Source organism: Oryctolagus cuniculus, chromosome 8 (assembly GCF_964237555.1).
Source record: "Oryctolagus cuniculus chromosome 8, mOryCun1.1, whole genome shotgun sequence".
Lineage (NCBI taxonomy): Eukaryota > Metazoa > Chordata > Mammalia > Lagomorpha > Leporidae > Oryctolagus > Oryctolagus cuniculus.
Genome location: NC_091439.1, coordinates 42,413,165 through 42,436,905, shown reverse-complemented (window position 1 = coordinate 42,436,905; position 23,741 = coordinate 42,413,165). Strand labels below are relative to the sequence as shown.

The 23,741-nt window shown below is 38.3% G+C and overlaps 1 protein-coding gene across 18 annotated transcripts in view; it reads left to right on the top strand.

Moving 5' to 3' along the window:
- BLTP1 (bridge-like lipid transfer protein family member 1) overlaps nucleotides 1–23,741 on the top strand; it is a 243,901-nt gene that overhangs the window by 107,863 nt on the left and 112,297 nt on the right. For all 18 annotated transcript variants that reach the window (XM_008267929.4, XM_070047638.1, XM_070047636.1 and 15 more), the window contains 11 exons: nucleotides 3,158–3,277; nucleotides 4,306–4,586; nucleotides 7,730–7,980; nucleotides 10,317–10,575; nucleotides 12,465–13,302; nucleotides 16,131–16,201; nucleotides 17,141–17,314; nucleotides 18,810–18,930; nucleotides 20,620–20,766; nucleotides 21,150–21,277; nucleotides 21,610–21,809. In XM_008267929.4, coding sequence (XP_008266151.3) covers nucleotides 3,158–3,277; nucleotides 4,306–4,586; nucleotides 7,730–7,980; nucleotides 10,317–10,575; nucleotides 12,465–13,302; nucleotides 16,131–16,201; nucleotides 17,141–17,314; nucleotides 18,810–18,930; nucleotides 20,620–20,766; nucleotides 21,150–21,277; nucleotides 21,610–21,809 — 2,590 coding nt within the window. The remainder of the gene's footprint in view (nucleotides 1–3,157; nucleotides 3,278–4,305; nucleotides 4,587–7,729; nucleotides 7,981–10,316; nucleotides 10,576–12,464; nucleotides 13,303–16,130; nucleotides 16,202–17,140; nucleotides 17,315–18,809; nucleotides 18,931–20,619; nucleotides 20,767–21,149; nucleotides 21,278–21,609; nucleotides 21,810–23,741) is intronic.

The window sequence follows — 23,741 nt, the reverse complement described above, 5'->3', positions numbered from 1 at the left end:
TAAATATAAGAGTGGGAATAAGAGAGGGAGGAGATGTACAATTTGGGACATGCTCAATCGGACTTGACCCAAATGGTGGAGTTAGAAATGTGCCAGGGGATTCCAATACAATCCCATCAAGGTGGCATGTACCAATGCCATCTCACTAGTCCCGGTGATCAATTTCTGTTCACAATTGATCACACTGATAGGTCTAAGAGTCAAAGTGATCACACAAACAAGACTAGTGTCTGCTAATACTAACTGATAGAATCAAAAAGGGAGAGAACCATTCAACATGGGAAGCGTGATACACAGCAGACTCATAGAATGGCAGATGTGCTAAACAGCACTCTGGCCTCAGAATCAGCCCTTAAGGCATTTGGATCTGGCTGAAGAGCCCATGAGAGTATTTTAGGCATGGAAAGCCAAGACACTTTGGGGAAAAAAAAAAAAAAAAAGAGCTCTGTGAGTGAGATCCCAGTGGAAAGAACGGGGCCATCAAAGAAGGAGGTACCTTTTTCTGAAGGGAGGAGAGAACTTCCACTTCGGCTATGACCCTGTCTGAATAAGATCAAAGTCGGCAAACTCAAAAGGCTTCCATAGCCTTGGCAACTCATGACTAGAGCCTAGGGAGATTACTGACGCCATAAACAAGAGTGTCAAATTGTTAAGTCAACAACAGGAGTCACTGTGTACTTACTCCTCATGTAGGATCTCTGTCCTTAATGTGTTGTCCAATGTGAAGTAATGCTATAACTAGTACTGAAATAGTATTTTATACTTTGTGTTTCTGTGTGGGTGCAAATTGATGAAATTTTTACTTAATACATACTAAATCGATCTTCTGTATATAAAGAGAATTGAAAATGAATCGATGTGAATGGAATGGGAGAGGGAGCGGGAGATGGGAGGGGTGCGAGTGGAAGGGAAGTTATGGGGGGGAAGCCGTTATAATCCATAAACTGTACTTTGGAAACTTATATTTACTAAATAAAAGTAAAAAAATCAATATACAGACAATACCAAGGCTGAGAAAGAACTTCTAAGGTGAATCCCATTCACAGTAATTACAAAAAAATTAAATACCTTGAAATTAATTTAACCAAGGTCATCAAATATCTCCACAATTAGAACTATAAAACATCAAAGAAAGAAATAAAAGAATACACAAAAAAATGGGAAAATTTTCCATGTTCAGGGATTGGAAGAATCAATATTATCAAAATGTCCATAATACCTACCAATAGCACCTAAAAGGTAATCTGTAGAAGTGAAATTTCACTGAGATGTTAGGACTTTGAACAGCCCTTGTCTCAACTGTTGAGAAACAGTTTTTTTTTCTTGCATACTATTTTTTGTAGTTTTTACCTAATATAGAGTTAATCTTATGTGTATAAAGTTAATTGAAAATAGATCTTGGTCAAAAATAAGATTGGCAATAGAAGAGGGAGGAGGAAGAAGGAGGAAACGGCAGATAGGTTGGGAAGAATCACTATATTCCTTAAGTTGTATATTAAATGCATGATGTTTGTATATCTTAAATAAAAGGTTTCTAGGGGAAAAATACATTTTCTATAGTAGACACCCAGTAAACATTTGCTTATCATCAACATTGAAAAAGAAGTATGCTTTTTCTGACAACCAGGAAGACACAGCAATTTCAAAAAAGAAAAACACCCCTAATTCTATAACACAGAGATAACTGTTGTTAGCAGGTTTTTTTTTTTTTATTTTATAGTTGTTTCCTGTATGTCTTTCCTTTTTCTTGTTGTTCTGCCATCCTAACGATATTTGCTTGCTATTTTCTTACTTTGAGTTGAAAGTGGGTTATCTTGCTTTTTATTTTATGGCAAAAAAAAAAAAAAATCTGTACCCCAGGCTTATTTATTGACAAAATAGAAAACAACTATAATTAGTGGTAAATTTTTTTTCTTGTTATAAACACATGCCAAGCCCAGGGAATGAATTCCTAATTAATATGTCAAGGAATTAGTTTCTTACAGATAATTCATATGCCATTAGATGTCCTGCCTTTTTGTAAATTAAAACTTTAATGTTATATTGAAAGTTTTATTTCTTAAAAAACCTTTGTTTATTTGAAAGAGTGATGCAGAGACAGAGAAAGAGAAAATCATTCACATGCTGGTTTACTTCCCAAATGCTCTTTTAGGATTAAAAATTAGGTTTGTGGGGCTGGTGGTGTGGTGCAGTGGGTTAAATCCCTGGCCTGAAGTACCAGCATCCCATATGGGTGCCGGTTCTAGTACCGGCTGCTCCTATTCTGATCCAGCTCTCTGTTATGGCCTGGGATAGCAGTAGAAAATGGCCCAAGTCCTTACATCCCTGCATCCACCTGGGAGACCTGGAATAAGCTCCTGGCCCCTGGCTTCAGATTGGTGCACTTCTGGCTGTTGCGGCCATTTGGGGAGTGAACCAGCAGATGGAAGACCTCTCTTTCTTTCTGTAACTCTGTCTTTCAAATAAAAAGTAAATCTTTAAAAAAAATAGGTTTATATGTATTATCTTAGACATCATCATAAAATTTACAGTTGATATTATGTATGTATGTGTATGTGCTTATAGTAATGATAAGGATATGACAGCTCTAAACTCTTGCCCAATTCCTCGGAAATCTGTGACACTGTTTACTGGTAGATTATTTTGACTGTTCTTTCTGAGTTTCAATAGTAAGTTTCACAAGGGCAGTTCAAAAAGTTTGTGGAAAATGCCTTAAATGATAAATTAACTGTGGTGCAAAAAATGTGAAATACAGATACATGAGAGATATTCAAAAAGTTACTGAAAAATATGTAACATGAAGAAACAAAGCATGTATTTCAAGGTTTTGCTTGCACCAAAATGAGCTTATCTTTTAATTTCATTTTTCTGTGAACATTTTGAAATGCTCTCAGATATGTGTTTTGTCAGTTACATTTGCCATTTGCCCCTTTTGAATGACAATAGTACATGTTTATTACTAGTTTCTCTAAGTGACAGCATTTTAATTGCTGGTGATTTCATTTGTCATTATAAAATAATGAAATTTGAATGGTTTTTTAAACTAAAATGGGCAGATTCCCAGAATTTTATTTGTTTATTTAAATGAGATGTATGTAAGTACAAAAATGAAGAGTAGATGGCAATGGATTAAGTGTTTAATCCTTTTTTATTTTAGTTGAGTTGTATTCCTGGGCCTTGTCCAACTTCAGATGATTTGAAATATACTATGACTCGTTTAGCAGTAGATGGAGCTGATATTTATATTGTAGAGCATGGTTGTGCTACAAATATAAGGGTAAGCACTTGTCTTTTTCTTGGCCAGTATAAATATTTTTTCCTTTTTTCTAAATCAAACCTCTGTTTCTTGAAATATAACATATGTTTATAGTTTGTCATCTTATAGACTATCACACAATTTATGAAGATAACTTTCTAGTTTTTACTCCTCTGTGTTCTCTTCAAGTATTATTTTTATTAATGTTTATTTGAAAGGCACAGTGACAGAGTGAGAGAGAAAGAAAGATCTTATATCCACTAGTTCACTTCTCAAATAACTCCAGTAACATTGGCTGGGCCAAGCCAAAGCCAAGAGCCTGAAAATGCATTTGGATCTCCCATGTATATAGCAAGTAACCTAGTACTGGAGCCATCAGCTGCTGCTACCCAAGGTGTGCAGTAGCGGGAAGCTGGTTCAGAAGTAGAGGCAAGACTAGATCCAAGGTACTCTGATATGACATATGGGTGACCCTGGCAGCCCCTTTATCTGCTGTATGGCACATCCCTCTTCCAGTGTTATTTTTTAATGCATACTTTTACGATTATTTTTTATTCTAACTGAATTATAAAATATATAATTATATCGCCTTATAGTAGGTATATAAAATAGTAAGTTGCTTTTATGTCATGGAGTAGACTGCTAGTAGTTTTTAAATATTTCAATTTTGAATATCTCTGGGTTTTATGTTTGTAATTCCCTTTTGTCTCTAAAAACAATTGTTGCTACCTTTGCTTTGAGTGGTTGTTTGCAGTCAAGCTTCACTAAGTTTTGTGATTTTATTACTTACTATGTATCAAGTTTCCTTTGAACTTACTCTCTTTTCCTCTCTCTCTATTTAAATATTGCATACCTTTTAATTCTGGTATTACATTGAACTTTTCTATTTCTGTCATTTCCCTTTTTTGTTGTTGTTCTGTTTCTTTTCCTTTTCCCTTCCTTTCTTTCTTCCACTTATTTTTCACTCATTTAAAATTATTACCTATTCTGTAGTTTAGGGTAAGCTGTTGAAATTGCAGTTGTGTCTCATTCTTTTCCTTCAACTTTAGATGGGTACAGTTCGAGTTGCAAACTGTAATCTCCATAATCAGACGGTTGGGGAAGGAATAAGTGCTGCAATTCAAGATTTTCAAGTGAGACAGTACATCGAGCAAGGAAATAACTGTAGAGTTGGACTGCAACCTGCAATACTACGGAGGGCCTATTGGCTTGAAGCTGGGTCAGCCAATTTAGGACTTATTACTGTTGATATCGCCTTAGCTGCTGATCATCATTCTAAACATGAGGCACAAAGACATTTCTTAGAAACTCATGATTCTAGAACTAAGAGGTAAGTAAAAATTTTAAGGAGGGCAGTTGTTGCAGATTCTAATAAAAATTACTTGATACTTATAGAGCAAATTCTGGCATTATAGGAGAATTAAAACACTTTAAAGACTATATATCTTGGACTGGCGCTGTGGTGCAGCAGGTTAATGCCCTGGCCTGAAACGCCAGCATCCCATATGGGCAGTCCTGGCTGCTCTGCTTCCGATCCAGCTCTCTACTGTGGCCTGGGTAAGTGGTGGAGGATGGCCCAAGTCCTTGGGCCCCTGCACCCACGTGGGTGCTCCTGGCTTTGGATTGGCTCAGTTCTGGCCTTTGCGGCCATGTGGGTAGTGAACCAGCAGATGGAAGACCTCTCTCTCTCTCTCTTCTCTCTCTCTGCCTCTCCTCTGTCTGTGTAACTCTGACTTTCAAATAAATAAATCTTAAAAAAAAAGACTATATCTTTATCTCATCTCTGGTGATGGTGTAGTTGCTGGAAACAACTCTTTACCAATGTATTTCTAAGTCCATACTAACTATGTCAACAGTGAAATTAAGTTTAAATTAATGATTCTTCAGGTAACATTTTGTAAAGGGTTAATCTCACTCTCTCACCCCAGCCCTACACTTCTACTCCATTATTTCTGGAAACCACTTTACTAACACTTGTGCTGTATAAAACTCCTGTTGTAGGCTTTGGGAATCACCCAGAGGACTAAGAATATCTGGACTTATCTCTACTGTTTTTTTAAAGATTTATTTATTTATTTGAAAGGCAGAGTTACAGAGAGACAGGGAGGTCTTCCATCTGCTGGTTCACTTCCCAAATGATTGCAGTGGTCTGAGCTGCACTGATCTGAAGCCAGGAGCCTAGAGCTTCTTCTTTGTCTCCCACATGGGTGCAGGGACCCAAGGACTTGGGTCATCTTCCACTGTTTTTCCAGGCCACAGCAGAGAGCTTGATCGGAAGTGGAGTAGCTGGGACTCAAACCTGCGCCCATATGGGATCCTGGCTTTACGAGTATGCCGCAGTACCATCCCCTCCACTTTTTCTTCTCTTCTCTTCTCTTCTCTTCTCTTCTCTTCTCTTCTCTTCTCTTCTCTTCTCTTCTCTTCTCTTCTCTTCTCTTCTCTTCTCTTCTCTTCTCTTCTCTTCTCTTCTCTTTTCACAGGCAGAGTGGACAGTGAGAGAAAGAGACAGAAAGAAAGGTATTCCTTTTGCCGTTGGTTCACCCTCCAATGGCTGCCGTGGCTGGCGCGCTGCGGCCGGCGTACCACGCTGATCCGAAGGCAGGAGCCAGGTGCTTTTCCTGGTCTCCCATGGGGTGCAGGGCCTAAGCACCTGGGCCATCCTCCACTGCCTTCCCGGGCCACAGCAGAGAGCCGGCCTGGAAGAGGGGCAACTGGGACAGAATCCGGCGCCCCAACCGGGACTAGAACCTGGTGTGCCGGCGCCGCAGGCGGAGGATTAGCCTATTGAGCCGCGGCGCCGGCCTCCACTGGTTCTTAAGAAGCAAACTGATGAAAGCTTTACTTAATATATACTAAATCGATCTTCTGTATATGAAGATAATTCAAAATGAATCTTGATGTGAATGGAATGGGAGAGGGAGCAGGAGATGGGAGGGGTGCGAGTGGGAGGGAATTTATGGGGGGGGAGCCATTGTAATCCATAAACTGTACTTTGGAAATTTATATTTACTAAATAAAAAAAAAAAGAAAGAAAAAAAAGAAGTAATTATATCTTATCTACCTTTTGCCAAGGCTCTTTACTCAATCATTTTATTTTATATTTACTTATTTATGTATTGTTTTAAAGATGCATTTATTTTGTTGAAAGGCAGAGTTAACAAAGAGAGGGAGAAACTCAGAGAGAGAGAGATTTTGTATTGCTGGTTCACTCCACAAATGCAAATGACCAGTGCTGGGCTAAGCTGAAGATAGGAGCCAGGAGCTTCATCCAGGTCTCCTGTGTGGGTGACAGGAGCCTAAGTATTTGGGCCATCTTCTACTGCTTTCCCACGCACATGCACAAGAAGCTGGATTGGAAGTGGAGCAGCTGGGATTGGAATAATCCATGCTCATATAGGATGTCAGCGTCACAAGCGACAGTGTTACTCACTGTGCCACAGTTCTGGCCTCTGAATCATTTCCTTTTAAATTGATACTTTGACTTTTTCCATCTATAGCTTCCCTATTGCATAATTAATATATGCTTATTCTAAAAATATGGATGCTATTAAGAAACAAAGGAAAATAATGCTCACAACCCCACCACACAGAATTTTGTCATATTTCTTTCCAGAATTTTTGGTATTTATTCAGACATTTAAAGTCATCCTATATTTACTTTGTTAACTTTTGCTTGTTTATGTTAAACTTATATCCTAAATGACTGTCCACATGATTGAAAATGTTATGAAGATCCTTTTAAATAAAGGATAATACATCATGCTTTTTTTAGTCATTGCCCTTGTATTTAATATGTAAATTGTAAATATGAGGTGGTTTTATTATTCAAAAAAAGAAATTAAAAATGTGTCTCCCAGTTTTCTATAAAAGAATACTTTTATATGTAAGACACTTTCATAGAACCTGAAGTTTGCATATGTTCTTAATGCTTTAATCCTATTAGTGAATGGAACTGGATATATTTTTTTCTCTAGTATGATACATTATTTTCATTTTATTGAGAATAATTTCTTATCCCATATTTATAATTTTTTGTTATGTTATTAAATTTACAATGTGAAATTGGCATTGAGGAGATAGTAATGAGTTACCTGTTAACCATATCTATACTCATAGTTTTGTCAATTTTTAGATTGTTTTAAAATTTTAGTTATCTAAGATTGTTTGCTGCTGTTTTAAAACGAGACTTAAATGTTTATTTTTTTACGCTTGCTTCTTTTTAACTCTTTAGCTTTTTATGTAAACTATATCTCTCCATTATTATTGGTCCTGTTTATTTCCATCTCATTTGTTGTGCTAAGACTAGGGAAAACGATTAAAAAGACCTCCCCCAGTAGAAATAATCCTGCGTGTTTGTATTTACTTTGTCTTTTAAAAATACTAACTATTAAATTAAATTATCTGCCCCATATTTTTTCTTTAATAATGAGTTTGTTTATTTTTTTATTTTGTTTTATTTTGGATTCTGTTCAGGTTGTGGTTTTTGTGGCCAGATGATACCCTGAAGAATAAGAGATGTAGAAACAAGTGCGGTTGTCTTGGTGGCTGTAGATTCTTTGGTGGCACAGTAATTGGCCTAGACTTCTTCAGACTTGAAGAATTGACACCTTCCAGTAGCTCTGCATTTTCAAGCACAAGCGCTGAGTCCGATATGTATTACGGACAGTCTCTGCTACAGCCTGGAGAATGGATTATTACTAAAGAGATTCCTAAAATTATAGATGGTAATAAGATATGTTATGTTGTTGCTTGTGCTGATTTTTTATTGTCTTTGTTCATATGCCATTCTGAGAGAAGTTCACTATTACTTTAGCTCAATTTTAGAGTAGTCTTATGGATAGGGTTTAGTATAGTCTACCTTTGTTTTGCAGGTGACTTAACAAAAATCAGATACAGCTAGTGATTTTTTTCAGCTACAAATGGCCAAAGTAGGTGTACTTTTCAGACCCCCTCTTTTTGACATAAATGGCTTTTCTTTAAAGCTTATTCTAATTATTTCCTTATAATTATTTTCCTAAAATCCATCTTTCAGTGATATACTTGTACGTAGCTATGCTTTAAGGTAACAGTTGTTTTGCAGCTTATTTTTCTAGGAAAACTTATCAGTATTAATAATTATACTGTTGACCTTATTAATAACTAGTTTTGCAAAATATTTGCCTTATAATTTAACATGTCAATAAGAAAAGTCTGGCTTTTCCTTAGAGTCTTTAGGATAGCTTTACAAAAACGCTTCTTTGGTGTGAGCAATAAATGGTGGCTTGAAGTGTTTTAGATTGAGTTTTATCTATTGTGCTCTCTCCCAAAGACTTAAGAAATGGATTTCCCTTTGAATGTCCTAGTTGTGCTTTCCTGCAGTTCAGTGCAATACTGTATTTACTGCTTAAGTTGCTGTGATGTAAAGATGTGAAATGTAGGAAAGTCTTGATATTTCACTAATATTTAGCCTTTCCCCCTTGATCTGTTCAAAAACATTAATTTTGTTGGTGCAAATAAAGAAAGGAAAGGAATCATTTTAGCTGTGAGTTTATTAGATTGATTTCCTTATGTAGAAACTCCTAGGGGAAAGTACTAGGTTACAATACTAACTTCATGTTTAAATGATTTGTTGCTGAGTATACATTGGCTTGTGCATGTTATTTTGTGATCATTTTATTATTTTATAAAAATAAATACTGAAACTTTTTGATATTTAAAGGATAAGACAGATGCTAATGGATAAGTTATTACTTTTTTACATTTGAATAATTTTAATTTTTAATGGTTTACAGTAGTATTTTCTTAGCTAATCCTTAAGCTTGACTATCATCATCCTTGTTTTACAATAAAGAAGCTGAAGATTATCATTGTGAGTTGCATAAATTCATACAGTTGAACTGAAATTAGAATTTAGAATCGAGACCATTGAAATGACTTTGATGTTGTTTCTACCATGCTACAACAGGCACTAGTTATGAAGACTGCTGGATTTTCTAATCTGCAGATCAAAACTCAGCCATCATAAACTCAAGGAAGAAATCCTCCAGGAAACTTATACATAGTATGAAAGGGCGATAGTAGTAAATTCCCTCTCTAACATTGAACAAAATAAGAACAGTTCTTATAACGCATACTAGAGAGTCTGTAGACCTCCTGGAGATTCTGTCATTGCTAAATTACCTTGTTTGTTGCTCAGGGAAGATTGTAATTAGCCCTTGCATACATATCTCAGTTTCTGATTATTGAGTCTTTCATGCACAAAATAAGGATGCACAGTTTCTAGATAGAATCAAAAGGGGCATATGGGTAGAATTAAGGATCTACTTGGAATGTAGAACACTGGGCTCCAATTAGAAATCAATCAAAACCATTTTTCTTTTGACTTTTGTTTTATATTTGTAGTTCTAGAAGTAAATAGTATTACTTAAAAGTCCCACCTAGAATTGTGTTCAGGTGGGCCATGTTTGATCTTATTATTACATTTCTTTTTCTTGGGTAAGATGGAGGAGAGAAGTTGAGTGAGAGTTATTTTTTTGACCTAGACAGCTGTAGACCTCTCCATTTATTCCTTGTGTCACCTCCATTCCCTATTTATGTAACACATACCAGGCTCTTTATGAAACCCTGAGAGTGTTGCTTCACTCTGGCTGTCATTGTTTATTTACTCACAGAATCATTATTGAGTGATTTCTGTGTTTGAGGCATTGTTCTAGGTGTTGGAATTACATCAATGAATTAAAAATACAATCTCTGTTTTCACTGAACTTTCAGAACAAATGGGAGTAAAATGTTTAAAATAAGTAAATCTAAGTAAAAGATATAAGGTGTTCTTGGTACTGTTCTTGAAAGTTTTCTGTAAACCTGAAAATTTTTAAATTATTATAAAGGAAGAAAAAGTTCACTGTTAGGACTGTGGATCCACACTTTATGTAGCTATCTTTCTATAATGTTTAACATATTACCAGCGATATTAGATACTTGAACATTTTTCAAGTGACTATAGTTAGAAGCAGGGAATTGTCTTCTATTTTATAAATTGCTTTGAGTTTTTTATGTTCAGCTAATCCACTGTTTTGTTTAGGTAACATGAATGGCGTGAAGCGGAAAGAATGGGAAAACAAGTCAGTGGGAATAGAAGCAGAGAGAAAAACTCAGCATCTTAGTCTTCAAGTACCACTACGATCTCACAGTTCATCCTCTTCCTCCGAAGAGAATAGTAGTTCTAGTGCTGCTCAACCCTTATTGGCTGGTGAAAAGGAAAGTCCTTCTTCTGCTGCTGATGACCATTTGGTTCAAAAAGAGTTCTTGCATGGCACCAAGAGAGATGATGGCCCAGTAAGGTCAGTATTCAAGTTGATTTAGAAACCTGATGATAATAGGAATATAGTTGCTTAAAATAGTGGCAAGAAAAAACTTTTTCCTCCTTATTCCCTCAATTTAGGAAGTTTTTTTTTCTCATAGCTGAACATATCTTGAAATGTATTATAAAGGTAATTGATTCTAGTTAATAGAAAAATACAGAAATGTATAAAGAAAGTAAATACTCTCCTATCACACAGAGTAAACCATTATTAACATTCAGATATTATCCTTCCAATTCAGTGGAATAGTCTTGATAGCTGTTCATTTTTATTATGATCTCTAGCCAACATATTTCAAATGTAAAAGTGCAGCGAAAACCTTTCTCCCTACAAGTCTAGCCACCTTCTTTGTATTTCTACTTGGGTGTTTTATGGAGGCCTCAAATTTAAGATGTAACAGATTACCTCGTTCTTGTCATTCTCACCTGGTTCTACTTCAATCAGTGGCACTAACACAAGTTACCAAAGTCAGAAAAATAGGGGGTTTCATGACGACTTTTTTTTTTTTTGACAGGCAGAGTGGACAGTGAGAGAGACAGAGAGAAAGGTCTTCCTTTTCTGTTGATTTACCCCCCAGTGGCTGCTGCGGCCGGCACGCTGCAGCTGGCACACCGTGCTGATCCGAAGCCAGGAGCCAGGTGCTTCTCCTGGTCTCCCGTGCGGGTGCAGGGCTCAAGGACTTGGGCCATCCTCCGCTGCACTCCTGGGCCACCGCAGAGAGCTGGACTGGAAGAGGAGCAACCGGGACAGAATCTGGTGCCCCGACCAGAACTAGAACCTGGTGTGCCAGCGCCGCAGGCAGAGGATTAGCCCATTGAGCCGCGGTGCTGGCCTTTCATGACTTCTTCCTGTCCTTCAATCCTTCTCTCTCAGTCAATACGTTTTGCTGAAGCTTTTAAAAGAACCTTGTAGGTGCATTGGTGTCCATGCATTATGGATAAAATGTTGTTCTCCACGTTTCTCCAATTTTTGCTGTGTTTTAAGCAGCCTCAAAAATTTTAGAACTATAAGAGGGGTGCTGGCGCCGCTGCTCACTAGGCTAATCCTCTGCCTTGCGGCACCTGCACACCGGGTTCTAGTCCCGGTTGGGGCGCCGGATTCTGTCCCGGTTGCCCCTCTTCCAGGCCAGCCCTCTGCTGTGGCCAGGGAGTGCAGTGGAGGATGGCCCAAGTGTTTGGGCCCTGCACCCCATGGGAGACCAGGAGAAGCACCTGGCTCCTGCTTTCGGATCAGCGTGGTGCGCTGGCAGGAGCGCGCCAGCCGTGGCAGCCATTGGAGGGTGAACCAACAAAAAAAGGAAGACCTTTCTCTCTCTCTCTCTGTCTCTCACTGTCCACTCTGCCTGTCCAAAAAAAAAAAAAAAAAAACAAACTATAAGGGTATGAACACATATTGTGCTATTTTGATACTTTGAACGAATGTTATATTAAAAATTTTGGGCCCAGTGCTGTGGCTAGTGGGCTAAGCATCCATCTGTGGTGCTGGCATTCCATATGGGCACTGGTTTGAGTCTTGGCTGCACCTCCTCTGATCCAGCTCTCTGCTATGGTCTGGGAAAGCAGTAGAAGATGGTCCAAGTGCTTTGGCCCCTTCACCCACGTGGGAGACCCAGAGGAAGCTCCTGGCTCCTGGCTTCAGATCAGCTCAGCTGTGGTCATTGTTGCCATTTAGGGAGTGAACTAGCATATGGAAGACTTCTCTCTCTGACTCCCTGTCTCTGTCTGTATCTCTGCCTCTCAAATAACAAATTTTTTTAAAAATTTTCTTTTATTTGTAAGATAAATTATTAAAATTACTGAAATATTTTTATGCTCAGAGTTAATTCTGTTATGTACTGAAAATGGTAATAGTTTTTCTTTCTGTTTTAGTGTTCCTACAGAAATTTCAGGAAATAGCCCTGTGTCTCCTAATACTCAAGATAAGTCAGTTGGACAATCTCCTCTTAGATCTCCCCTGAAACGACAAGCCTCTGTGTGTTCCACCCGACTTGGAAGTACTAAGAGTCTTACAGCTGCTTTTTATGGGGACAAGCAGCCTGTTACAGTTGGAGTCCAGTTTAGTAGTGATGTCTCCCGAAGTGATGAGAATGTGCTTGACTCACCAAAGCAGCGGAGAAGTTTTGGTTCATTTCCATACACACCTTCAGCAGACTCAAATTCATTTCATCAATATCGATCCATGGATTCCAGCATGTCAATGGCTGATAGTGAAGCCTACTTTTCTGCAGCTGAGGAATTTGAGCCCATTAGCAGTGATGAAGGCCCTGGGACTTATCCAGGTAGAAAAAAGAAAAAAAAGCAAACCCAGCAGATTGACTACAGTAGGGGTTCCATATATCACAGTGTAGAAGGACCACTCACTGGCCATGGAGAAAGCATTCCTGATCCCCGAACTTTGCCATTCAAAACTCATCCTTCCCAAGCTTCCTTTGTTTCTGCATTAGGTGGAGAAGAAGATGTTGTAGAACATCTGTATGTTGTAGAAGGTGAGAAAACAGTAGAGAGTGAACAGATTACTTCTCAACAACCTGTGATGAATTGTTATCAGACTTACCTTACTCAGTTCCAGGTAATTAATTGGTCAGTTAAGCACCCAACCAACAAAAGAACCTCTAAGTCCTCATTGCATCGACCCCTTGATCTGGATACACCAACTAGTGAAGAAAGTTCGTCATCATTTGAACAGCTTTCTGTTCCAACTTTTAAGGTATAAATCAAGTTATTAGATTCCACTGATATGTTTATTTAGAAAAATAGACTTTTTAGACATTTAAAAAATTACTGTTGCTCAGGCAGACTTTTTGAAGCCATAGCTTCAAATTTTGACATTTAAGTTCAGGGTTATTAAGTGTTATCAATTTAAGCAAATAAAGGAGTGGTAAGATTTGATTGTTGTCTCGTTGACTTAATCAGTTGGCACATAGTCTGTCTACATTTCATTCTAAGATTAGGATCAAGTTTTTGTGAATTCATCTTTTTTTTTTTAAAGATTTATTTATTTATTTGAAAGTCAGAGTTACTCAGAGAAAGAAGGAGAGGCAGAAAGAGAGAGGTCTCCCATCGACTGGTTCACTCCCCAGTTGGCTGCAGCAGCCAGAGCTGTGTCAATCTGAAGCCAGGAGCCAGGAACTTTTTCTGGGTCTCCCTTGTGGGTGTAAGGGCCCAAGTGCTTGGGCCGTCTTCTGCTTTCCCAGGCACAGCAGAGAGCTGGATTGGAAGTGGAACAGTAGGACTCGAACTGACGCCCATATGGGATGCCAGCACTGCAGGTGGCAGGCAGCTTTACCTGCTGCGCCACAGTGCCAGCCCCTCATCTTGTCTTTAAAATAAAATTTTAAATCTATTTTTAATCAAATTTTTTTCTAATCAATAAATGCTTCCAGGCAAATCTGGTTCCACTCCCTTGACATTTGAATTCTTATAATTTAGTAGGAATGTAGTTATTGCCAATGTCTATAATGAATTCTGCAAATGGCCTTTCTTTAGGAGAACTGAAAACACCTCAAAATAAATTTTGCGATAATAGCCAACATGAAAACTCTATTAAAAAGATAAATTGTAAAAAAAACTTTTTATATTGAAGAGTAAAATTAAGTGTATACACTCTTATAGAACTGATTAATAATTATTTAGTAATTTTATGTAGTATATAGAACCCATACATAAATACACTTATTTGAAGTGTCTTAATGTTAATCTCTTTAATCATTCATAATTTAGATATTTACTATATACTGCTCTGTGCCAGGCATTTGATAAAAAGCGGTGAAGGAAACAAACTTGGAGCTTACAACCTATAAGAAAGAGACAGGCGTCCGGCGCCGCGGCTCACTAGGCTAATCCTCCGCCTAGCGGCGCCGGCACACCGGGTTCTAGTCCCGGTCGGGGCGCCGGATTCTGTCCCGGTTGCCCCTCTTCCAGGCCAGCCCTCTGCTGTGGCCAGGGAGTGCAGTGGAGGATGGCCCAAGTGCTTGGGCCCTGCACCCCATGGGAGACCAGGAAAAGCACCTGGCTCCTGGCTCCTGCCATCGGATCAGCGCGGTGCGCCGGCCGCAGTGCGCCGGCCGCGGCGGCCATTGGAGGGTGAACCAACGGCAAAAGGAAGACCTTTCTCTCTGTCTCTCTCTCTCACTGTCCACTCTGCCTGTCAAAAAAAAAAAAAAAAAAAAAAGAGACAGGCAATAAATAGATAAGTATATGGTTGCAAGTTGAGAAGAGAATTAGGAAGATAATCTAAAGATGTTGGGGTAGAGAATAGCAGAGGAGGGACCTGGCTATTGTATTGTTTTGGGACTTCTGAGGAGGTAATATTTAAACTAAAACCTGAAGGATGGGGAGGAACTGGGGATGGGAGGTTCTCAAGACGCTGCATTCCAGGCAAAGAACATAGCGTTCCTGCAACCCTGAAGTGGGAAAGAGGCCAATGTGCTTAAGAAATATTGGAGAGACTTGTTGATGATGAGGCTAGAGACCTCAGTAAAGGTCAGATCATTCATGGCTTCAGGAGTTCAGAGTTTAATTTCTGTGGGGAACTGTTGGGAAATTAAAGGAAAAGTGATATAAGCTCATGTACTTTTGCCTCTTAAGTGGGGTGGAATTATCATTAAGCAATGAAGGAAATGAGGTGATGACTTAGGAGGCTGTTGCTGTATATATCAGAGATGATGGGCTTGGATTAAAAATTATTAGTAGTTACTGGAGATAGATGTGTGATAAATGGAGTTGAATATTTTTGCAGAGATAAACTGTGAGTAATAGGTATTAAAAGAAGAAGAAACATTAGAGACAGTTGCAAAGTTTTGGTTTTAAGGTTTTCCCTGTTTCTTATCTTGCCCAAGATAAATTACCCATGCTGAGGTTAGAAAATCTTCTTTTTATTCCATGTTGAAATACATAGGTATGTGAATTTTCTGCTATAAAACCAGATGGTAATCGTTATGCACAATAGTACCTGAGAGGATAAAGCTATTTTGGTATTAAGTAATTTCTAGTTCAGTTAGGCAAATTACTCTAGTTTCTGGAGAGAGTAGGTCAAGGAATTCATATCTTTTTATGCAACTTCAAAAGTAGAACATAGGAAGTAAGAAAACCTTAGAACCTAAATAACTGAGTAGCATTTATAAGGATTCAGTTTAGGTTGTCATGTTTATCATTTTATCCTTTGTTATCCTAGATTCTTCTTCAATGTAATGTTTCTTTGGGTTTCTGTGCTACTTTATAGTTGATTGTATTAGGAAAAGATTAAAGTTTTCTTGGGAAGAGCTCATTTTGAAAAGGAACTCTGGAAGAAAGGCATCTGAAATACTTGGTTTTAGATTTTAGTTGTATTCTTTTACTCTTGTTCCTTAACCCTCACTAAACTGCTGAAATTGCCAATTGAATAGCTTCTGTGATTTTTTTCAATTTGCCTGTTATATATTTGACTTGAATAGTGAAATTCTGATTATAAGATAATTTGCAATATTGGTTGATATCATAAATTGGAGAAATACTTAAAATTAAAATTCTAAATTGAAATATTTTATGTTATCCTAGGTTATCAAACAAGGGCTCACAGCTAATTCTTTGCTGGACAGAGGCATGCAATTTTCAGGACCAACCTCAAAGTAAGTAAAAATCATACACTATTTTTTTTTTTAAGATTTATTTATTTGAAAGGCAGAGTTACAGAGAGGTAAAGGTAGAGGCAGAGAGAGAGAAAGTCTTCCATTTGCTAGTTCGTTCCCCAGATGGCCACAACGGCCAGAGCTGTGCTGATCCAGATGCAGGTGCAGGAGCCCAAGCACTTCGGCCATCTTCCACTGCTTTCTCAGGTCATAGCATGGAGCTGGATCGGAAGTGGAGCAGCTGGGTCTTGAACTGGTGCCCATATGGGATGCTGGCACTGAAGGCGGTGGCCTTACCCAATATTCCACAGTGTCGGCCCCAAAACCAGACACTTTTAAAGTTTGAAAATCAGCCATTCTTGATTATGAGATAGGCAGAGTTTATTCTTGGCAATAGTCATTCTTTAGTATAGACTGAGTATAGACTTTTAAGAATAAATTGCCAGGGGAGGAAGCCATTGTAATCCATGAGCTGTACTTTGGAAATTTATATTCATTAAATAAAAGCTAAAAAATAAAAATAAAATAAAAAAAAATAAATTGCCCAACATAATATAGCTCTTTGATATGGCTTTAGCTACATATATATGCAGTCAGAGTATTTTTACTAAGCATACTTTGCAAATTATAACTTGAAATGTCTAAGTATGGTACTAATAAAGCCAGTTTTGTGTTTTTCATATGTTGGAACAAGTCATTGAGTAAATGTATCAAAATTTTTTTCTTTAGTTGATGTATCAGCCATCTTTGATCAGTTTATATTTTGATGGCTCATTTGGCCATTGAAAAATATTTCGGACAAAAAATATCAATTCCAATTCCATGACATTTTTAGTTGAAAGAAATATAGTTTAAATATGCACTCATGTTAAGGCAGCACTAATTTTTCTTTCTGTTTATGATCTTTTCAATATATGCTTTGCTTGCTAAATTGTATAGTACCCCATATACCCCTTTGGAAAAGAAAGTTGTTGACAACACCGATGATGAAACATTAACGGAAGAGTGGACCCTGGATCAACCAGTCTCCCAGACCAGAACGACAGCCATAGTTGAAGTAAAAGGAACCGTTGATATTGTTCTGACTCCCCTGGTGGCTGAAGCTTTAGACAGGTATGAATTTTGTCTAAAAATATAGTTGTTACTTTATAAAATGGTACATATGGTATGACATTTCTTACAGGAGATTGTTGATGATATCTATTTTGATTGACTAAAAATGAAGGTACATTTAAAGAGGCCTATGTTTCAGTATCCTTTTTTAATTTTCATCCAAACTAATAATATTGCAATAATATAATAATTTTGAGATAGAATTGACATTCTATTTTTGGCTTTGGCATAATGAGCATAAAATGATTATATACTCAGGAATTAACTATTTTGTTTCATTTTCTTTTTTTTTTTTTTTTTTTTTAAGATTTATTTTATTTACTTGAGAGGCAGAGTTACAGAGAGAGGGAGAAAGAGGTCTTCCATCTTCTGGTTCACTCCCCAAATGGCCACAATGGCCAGAGCAGTGCCGATCTGAAGGCAGGAGCCAGGAATTTCTTCTGGGTCTCCCACTTGGGTGAAAGGGCCCAAGATCTTGGGTCATCTTCCACTGTTTTCCAAGGTACATTAGCAGAGAGCTGGATCAGAAGTTAAGCTCCCAGGACTAGAACCAGTATCTATATCAGGTGCCAGCACCTTAGGCAGAGGCTTAACCTACTATGCCATGGTGCCAGGCCCCTGGGCCCCTTTATGTTCTTATTTTATTCTCACTGTTGTCTACTTAATGAAGGGAGAATGGGGAAATAGATACTAACTTGAATATAAGCCACAGTGGAACACAATGGAATGCAAAGTTATGTGGAAAACAGAGTGCTGAAGGAGTTGGGAAGATAGGAGGTTCACTGGGAAGCGATTTTCATGAGAGTCTTCATTTTGCTTCAAAGGTATATAATTTTCTGATATATTGTTAAGATTCCCATGAGATGTCTCACAAGTGAAAAACATAGGAAATCATATTCAGGAGATTGTAAAAGAAAAGACAGTTGCCTAATCCCTGGAATGCTTTTTCTTGGAGTGAGGGTGTTAATGGTATGGATAAAAATGTCAGAAATATTTCGCTTGTATAATGTCTAAAAATGTGATATAGGGGCAAGCCTTGTGGCACAGCAGGTAAAGCCATTGCCTCCAATGTTCGCATTCCATATGGGTGCCTATTTGCACCTCAACTGTTCCAGATCCCTGCTAATATCCTGGGAAAAGCAGTGGAAGATGGCCCAAGTACTTGGGCCCCTGCCACCCAAGTGGGAGTCCTGGAAGAAGTTCCTGGCTCCTGGCTCCTGGTTCCTGGCTTTGGCCTGGCCCAGTCATGGCTACTGCAGCCATCTGGGGAACGAACCTGTGGATTGGAGATTCTCTCTGTCTCTTTCACCCTCTTTCTCTGTAACTCTGCCTTTCATATAAATAAATAAATCTTTTAAAAAATGTGGTTTAGGCATTCTCAATTTGAAGAATTGTAAATATTGACTTGATGCTAAGTTTCACTGTTTAGATAAACTAGGTCATAGAATTAAGTGACACTTAGATTTTTCCTTTACTCTTTTTTTTCTTCCCTCAGGTATATTGAAGCAATGGTTCACTGTGCTAGTACACGACATCCAGCTGCAATTGTGGATGATCTTCATGCCAAAGTCCTCAGGGAAGCAGTCCAAAATAGCAAGACCACCTTCTCAGAAAATGTAAGAATTTTTTTAATTCAGTGTAATAGCAAACTGTGAAAAACTTGAATGTATCAAAATTTTATTAGTAAGTAAGTTAGAATACATGGACATGTTCAAAAAGCCTTTCTAGGTCATTGGTGCCATTAAAGATAGCATATATACTCTAACATGAATGAAATAGCAGTAAAAATATTTGTTTTGTAATTGTAGTTTTTTTTTTTCTTTTTAATTCAAAAGTAACTTAGTGTCACCCATTTTCTAATTAGCATGGGCATAATTGAGTGACCATGACTTAATTTCTAAGAAATTGAAGCAGCTCATTTTTTAAAAAACTTTCTTCTATATTTAGATGACTTGTATCTTAATGTTATTTTTGAGGTTATTCTTGTTCACATCAGTAATTCAAATCACTACCTATTGTATGGTATTCTGCTTATGTTGTAGTTCTAGTCATTAAGCTAGTTGCTTAAGCCATATGCTGGTGTTTGGCGATTTTTCCATTTGACTTTCAAAACTATCTGGAACATATTTGGACTAAGGACCAGAAGAGAGGTAAAAGGGAGGCTGATTTTTTTTTTTTTTTTTTTTTTTTTTTTTGACAGGCAGAGTGGACAGTGAGAGAGAGAGACAGAGAGAAAGGTCTTCCCGTTGGTTCACCCTCCAATGGCCGCCGCGGCCAGCGCGCTGCAGCCAGCACACCGCGTTGATCCGATGGCAGGAGCCAGGAGCCAGGTGCTTTTCCTGGTCTCCCATGGGGTGCAGGGCCCAAGCACCTGGGCCATCCTCCACTGCACTCCCTGGCCACAGCAGAGGGCTGGCCTGGAAGAGGGGCAACCGGGACAGAATCCGGCGCCCCGACCGGGACTAGAACCCGGTGTGCCGGCGCCGCTAGGCGGAGGATTAGCCTAGTGAGCCACGGCGCCGGCCGATTTTTTTGTTTTTTAAGATCATTTATTTGTGTGAAAGACATAGTTACAAGAGAGAGAGCTATATAGAGAAATCTTCTATCTGTTGATTCGCTTCCAAATGGCCACAACAGCCGGGACAGGGCCAGGCTGAAGCCAGGAGCTTGGAACTCTATCTGGGTCTCTTATGTGAGTTGGCAGGGGCCCAAGCAGTTGGGCCATCCTCTGCTGCTTTTCCAGGCACATTAGTAGGTTAGCAGGGAGCTGGATAGAGAGTGGAACACTTGGGGTTCAAACTGGCACTCACAGAGGATGTCAGTGTTGCAGGCAACAGCTTAACCTGTTGCACCACAGCACTGTTCCAGAAGCTGATGCTTTTTAGTGAACCAGTTTGTCATTATATATTGACCTTTCATGTGATAGATAATTAAGGTAGAAGAAAACAGAAAAAAAAGTTTTTTGTTTAATATTTCCAGCAAATAAGAGGCCAATGATCAGAAACCAAGTCTGCTTTCAAGTCAGTAGAATTCTATGATCCTAAAAAAGGCCTAACAATACTATTACCATTTTTTTCTGTTTGTTTCTCTATAGACTGATTTCACTTTAATATGTATTACTTTTGTCAACATTGAAGGTACCAGTCTATCTCCTAGCTTTTCCAAGGTCTGGATTTTAAGATGGGATGTTAAACCAGATGACATTTGGCACACTAATGGGCACAGTGAATAAAGAAGTAGCTGTTGTGGATGATGTGACAATTATGGAAGGTCTGTGAAATATTTCTGTTTTTAATATTTCTAAGTTATCTTCCAAACAAGATGTTCGAGGAACAAAAACTGAGCCCCCTACTATAGGAGCGACTACGCAAGGACAAGCACAGACAAATCTTACAATGAAGCAAGATAATGTAACAATTAAAGGTCTTCAAGCTAATGTCAGCATACCAAAGGTAAACATTTAATATTTAAAAAATTTTCATGTAAGAGGAGAACATTTTGTTGGTTTTTATCCTTTGCATTTACCAAAATGAATAATGGAATACTTTGCAATAGTGAAAACATTTTATTCATTTATTTATTCTTTTAATGATCTAATATAGCTTTAATGTAATATAAATAGTTAGCTAAAATCTTGGGTAATATTCCATAAAACATTCCACACCCATCCAATAAAAAATTATCATCATTTTGAGAGTTTGTGTTTATAAACCTTGCCTTCATCACTCTTAGATAGGTCATTCTTAATGGAAGTTTTTAATTTTCTACATATTTTACACTTTGGAGATAAATTTTTACTTTTCAATTCTGGAATTTGTGACATTTTATATATTAGGTAAACCTATGCTTGTTACAAGCCTCAGTGGAAGAATCTCCAACTACAGCTCCTAGTAGAAGTGTGACTCATGTTTCTCTAGTGGCTTTGTGTTTTGACAGAATTGCTACCCAAGTTCGTATGAACAGGTAAGGAAGACTTCATTAATTTGAGCCATGCTAATCTTACAAGGTACTAAAGCAGTCCTTGATGATCTTTTTAATACATCTTTGATCATTGTAATGTTAAAACGTAAGCTTGTTTTGGGAACTTAAATCTTACTCTACGGATTCATTTAGTATGTTTTTAAAAGCCTGTGCTATTTTTATTCATAATTTTTAGTAAACATTGAAGAATTTATAATTAATTGGTTGAATTAAAGTAGTGTGGTAGGTTCTAAAAAAGTAAAGCATCTAGTTAACTCTTTACTGAACTATATCATTAAAATGTTACCATTACACCCTGTTTTCTTTTTTCATAGAGGTGTGGTTGAAGAGACTTCAAATAATGCAGAACCTGGTAGAACATCAAATTTTGATAAGTATGTTCATGCCACTAAGATGCAGCCTCAGTCTTCTGGGTCCCTCAGATCAAATGCTGGAGCAGAAAAAGGCAAAGAAATTGCAGCCAAGTTAAACATTCATCGAGTTCATGGGCAGCTCAGGGGTCTTGACACAACAGGTGGGATTCTACAACAAACGTGGGGTTTTGGCATATATAAATGGAAGATTTTGCTGAAGAGAACATGAGTTTTTCCTTTGTATATTGGACAATATGAGTACTTTATAAGAAAGAGATGTTTCTACATACAGTAAACAAATGGTATTCTTTTTTTTTTTTAAAGATTTATTTTATTTATTTGAAGGACAGAGTTACAGAGAGAGGTAGAGACAGAGAGAGGTGTCTTCAATCCACCGGTTCACTCCCCAAGTGGCCGGAACGGCCGGAACTGTGCCCATCCAAAGCCAGGAGCTTCTTACGGATCTCCCGAGCGGGCGCAGGGACCCAAGGACTTGGGCCATCTTCCACTGCTATCCCAGGCCATAGCAGAGAGCTGAATAGGAAGAGGAACAGCCAGGACTAGAACCGGCTCCCATATGGGATTCCGGCGCATCAGGCCAGGGCTTTAACCCACTGTGCCACAGCGCCGGTCCCACAAATGGTATTATTTCTTACGATCTGTTCAGAGTAGAAGTGAACTTGGTTGAAGTTGGTATGAAAGTTAGTGGTATGACTAAATTAGAAACTACTTCTGTCCACTATGTGTTTTCTTCATGCTATCTGCATGAATCTTTGTAGTTTTTCTTCTTCTTCTTCTTCTTTTTAATATTTATTTTATTTATTTTAAAGAGTTATAGAGAGAAGCAGAGACAGAGAGATATTCCATCTGCTGGTTCACTTCCCAGATGGCCACAACGGCTGGAACTGCATCGACCTGAAGCCAGGAGCCAGGAGCTTCCTCTGGGTTTCCCACGTGGGTGAAGGGGCCAAAGCACTTGGGCCATCCTCTAATGCTATCCCTGGCCATAGCAGAGAGCTGGATCGGAAGAGGAGCAGCTGGGACTAGAACCAGTGCCCATATGGGATGCTGGCACTTCAGACCAGAGCTTTAACCCACTGCGCCAGCCCCATGTAGTTTTTCTTCTTATTAAAAAATTGTAAACTTTATTAAAAACAATTAATTACAATATAAATCAAAACCAGATAGCTTAGTCTTATTACAAGTGGCAGACATTCCTGTTAAAAGTCCCTGTTGAAGTCAAAGAGAAAAGAAGAGGGGCTGGCATTGTGGTGCAGTGAGTTAAGCTGCCACTTGGAACACTGGTATCCATATAGGGGCACTAGTTCAAATCCTGGCTGCTCCAGTTCTGATCCAGCTTTCTGCTAATGCATCTGGGGAAGCAGCAGAGGATGGCTCAAGTACTTGGGGCCCTGCCACCCACATGGGAGACCTGGATGGGGTTCTGGGTTCCTGGCCCAGTCTTGGCCATTGTGGCCATTTGGGGAGTGAATCTGTGTCTGAAAGATATCTCTTTCCCCACCGTATCTCCTTCCCCCTTGCCCCCTCAAGCTATCTCCACTCTTCCCCCCATTAGTCTGTCTGTCAAATATATAGATGTTATATATCATTTCAGTATTTTGAGCCCTATTCATATCATATTCTCATTTAAAACCTTAAATGATTTCACATTATCAGAGATTTAGTCCAGAAAAAGTTGGATTTATTGGTCTTTAGTATGCTGAGATATCTGTGTGGGACAGCTGATCAGACCTGAAAGAACAAATGAGTTCCTTAAATTTGCTCATTATGCTGATATTCTGTAGCTTCTGAAGGATGTGATTCTTGTGTGTATTTCGGGTTTGTATAGGAGCTGTGACTTTCTTCAAGGTTTATTTTGCCATCTTTGTTATGAGACCAAAGCATTTGACCTGAGGATTTCAAAAGACATTTTATTGTTACCTGATATAAAATACAGTAACTTGAGTAAAAAACAATAATAAAATACAGTAACTTGAGTAAAAAACAATAAAAGAAAACACTTCTCTTTCTGTAGTTTGTACCAGTGACCAGTTTTCACGTGAATACTATACAGTCTGTAACCTGTGCCTTAG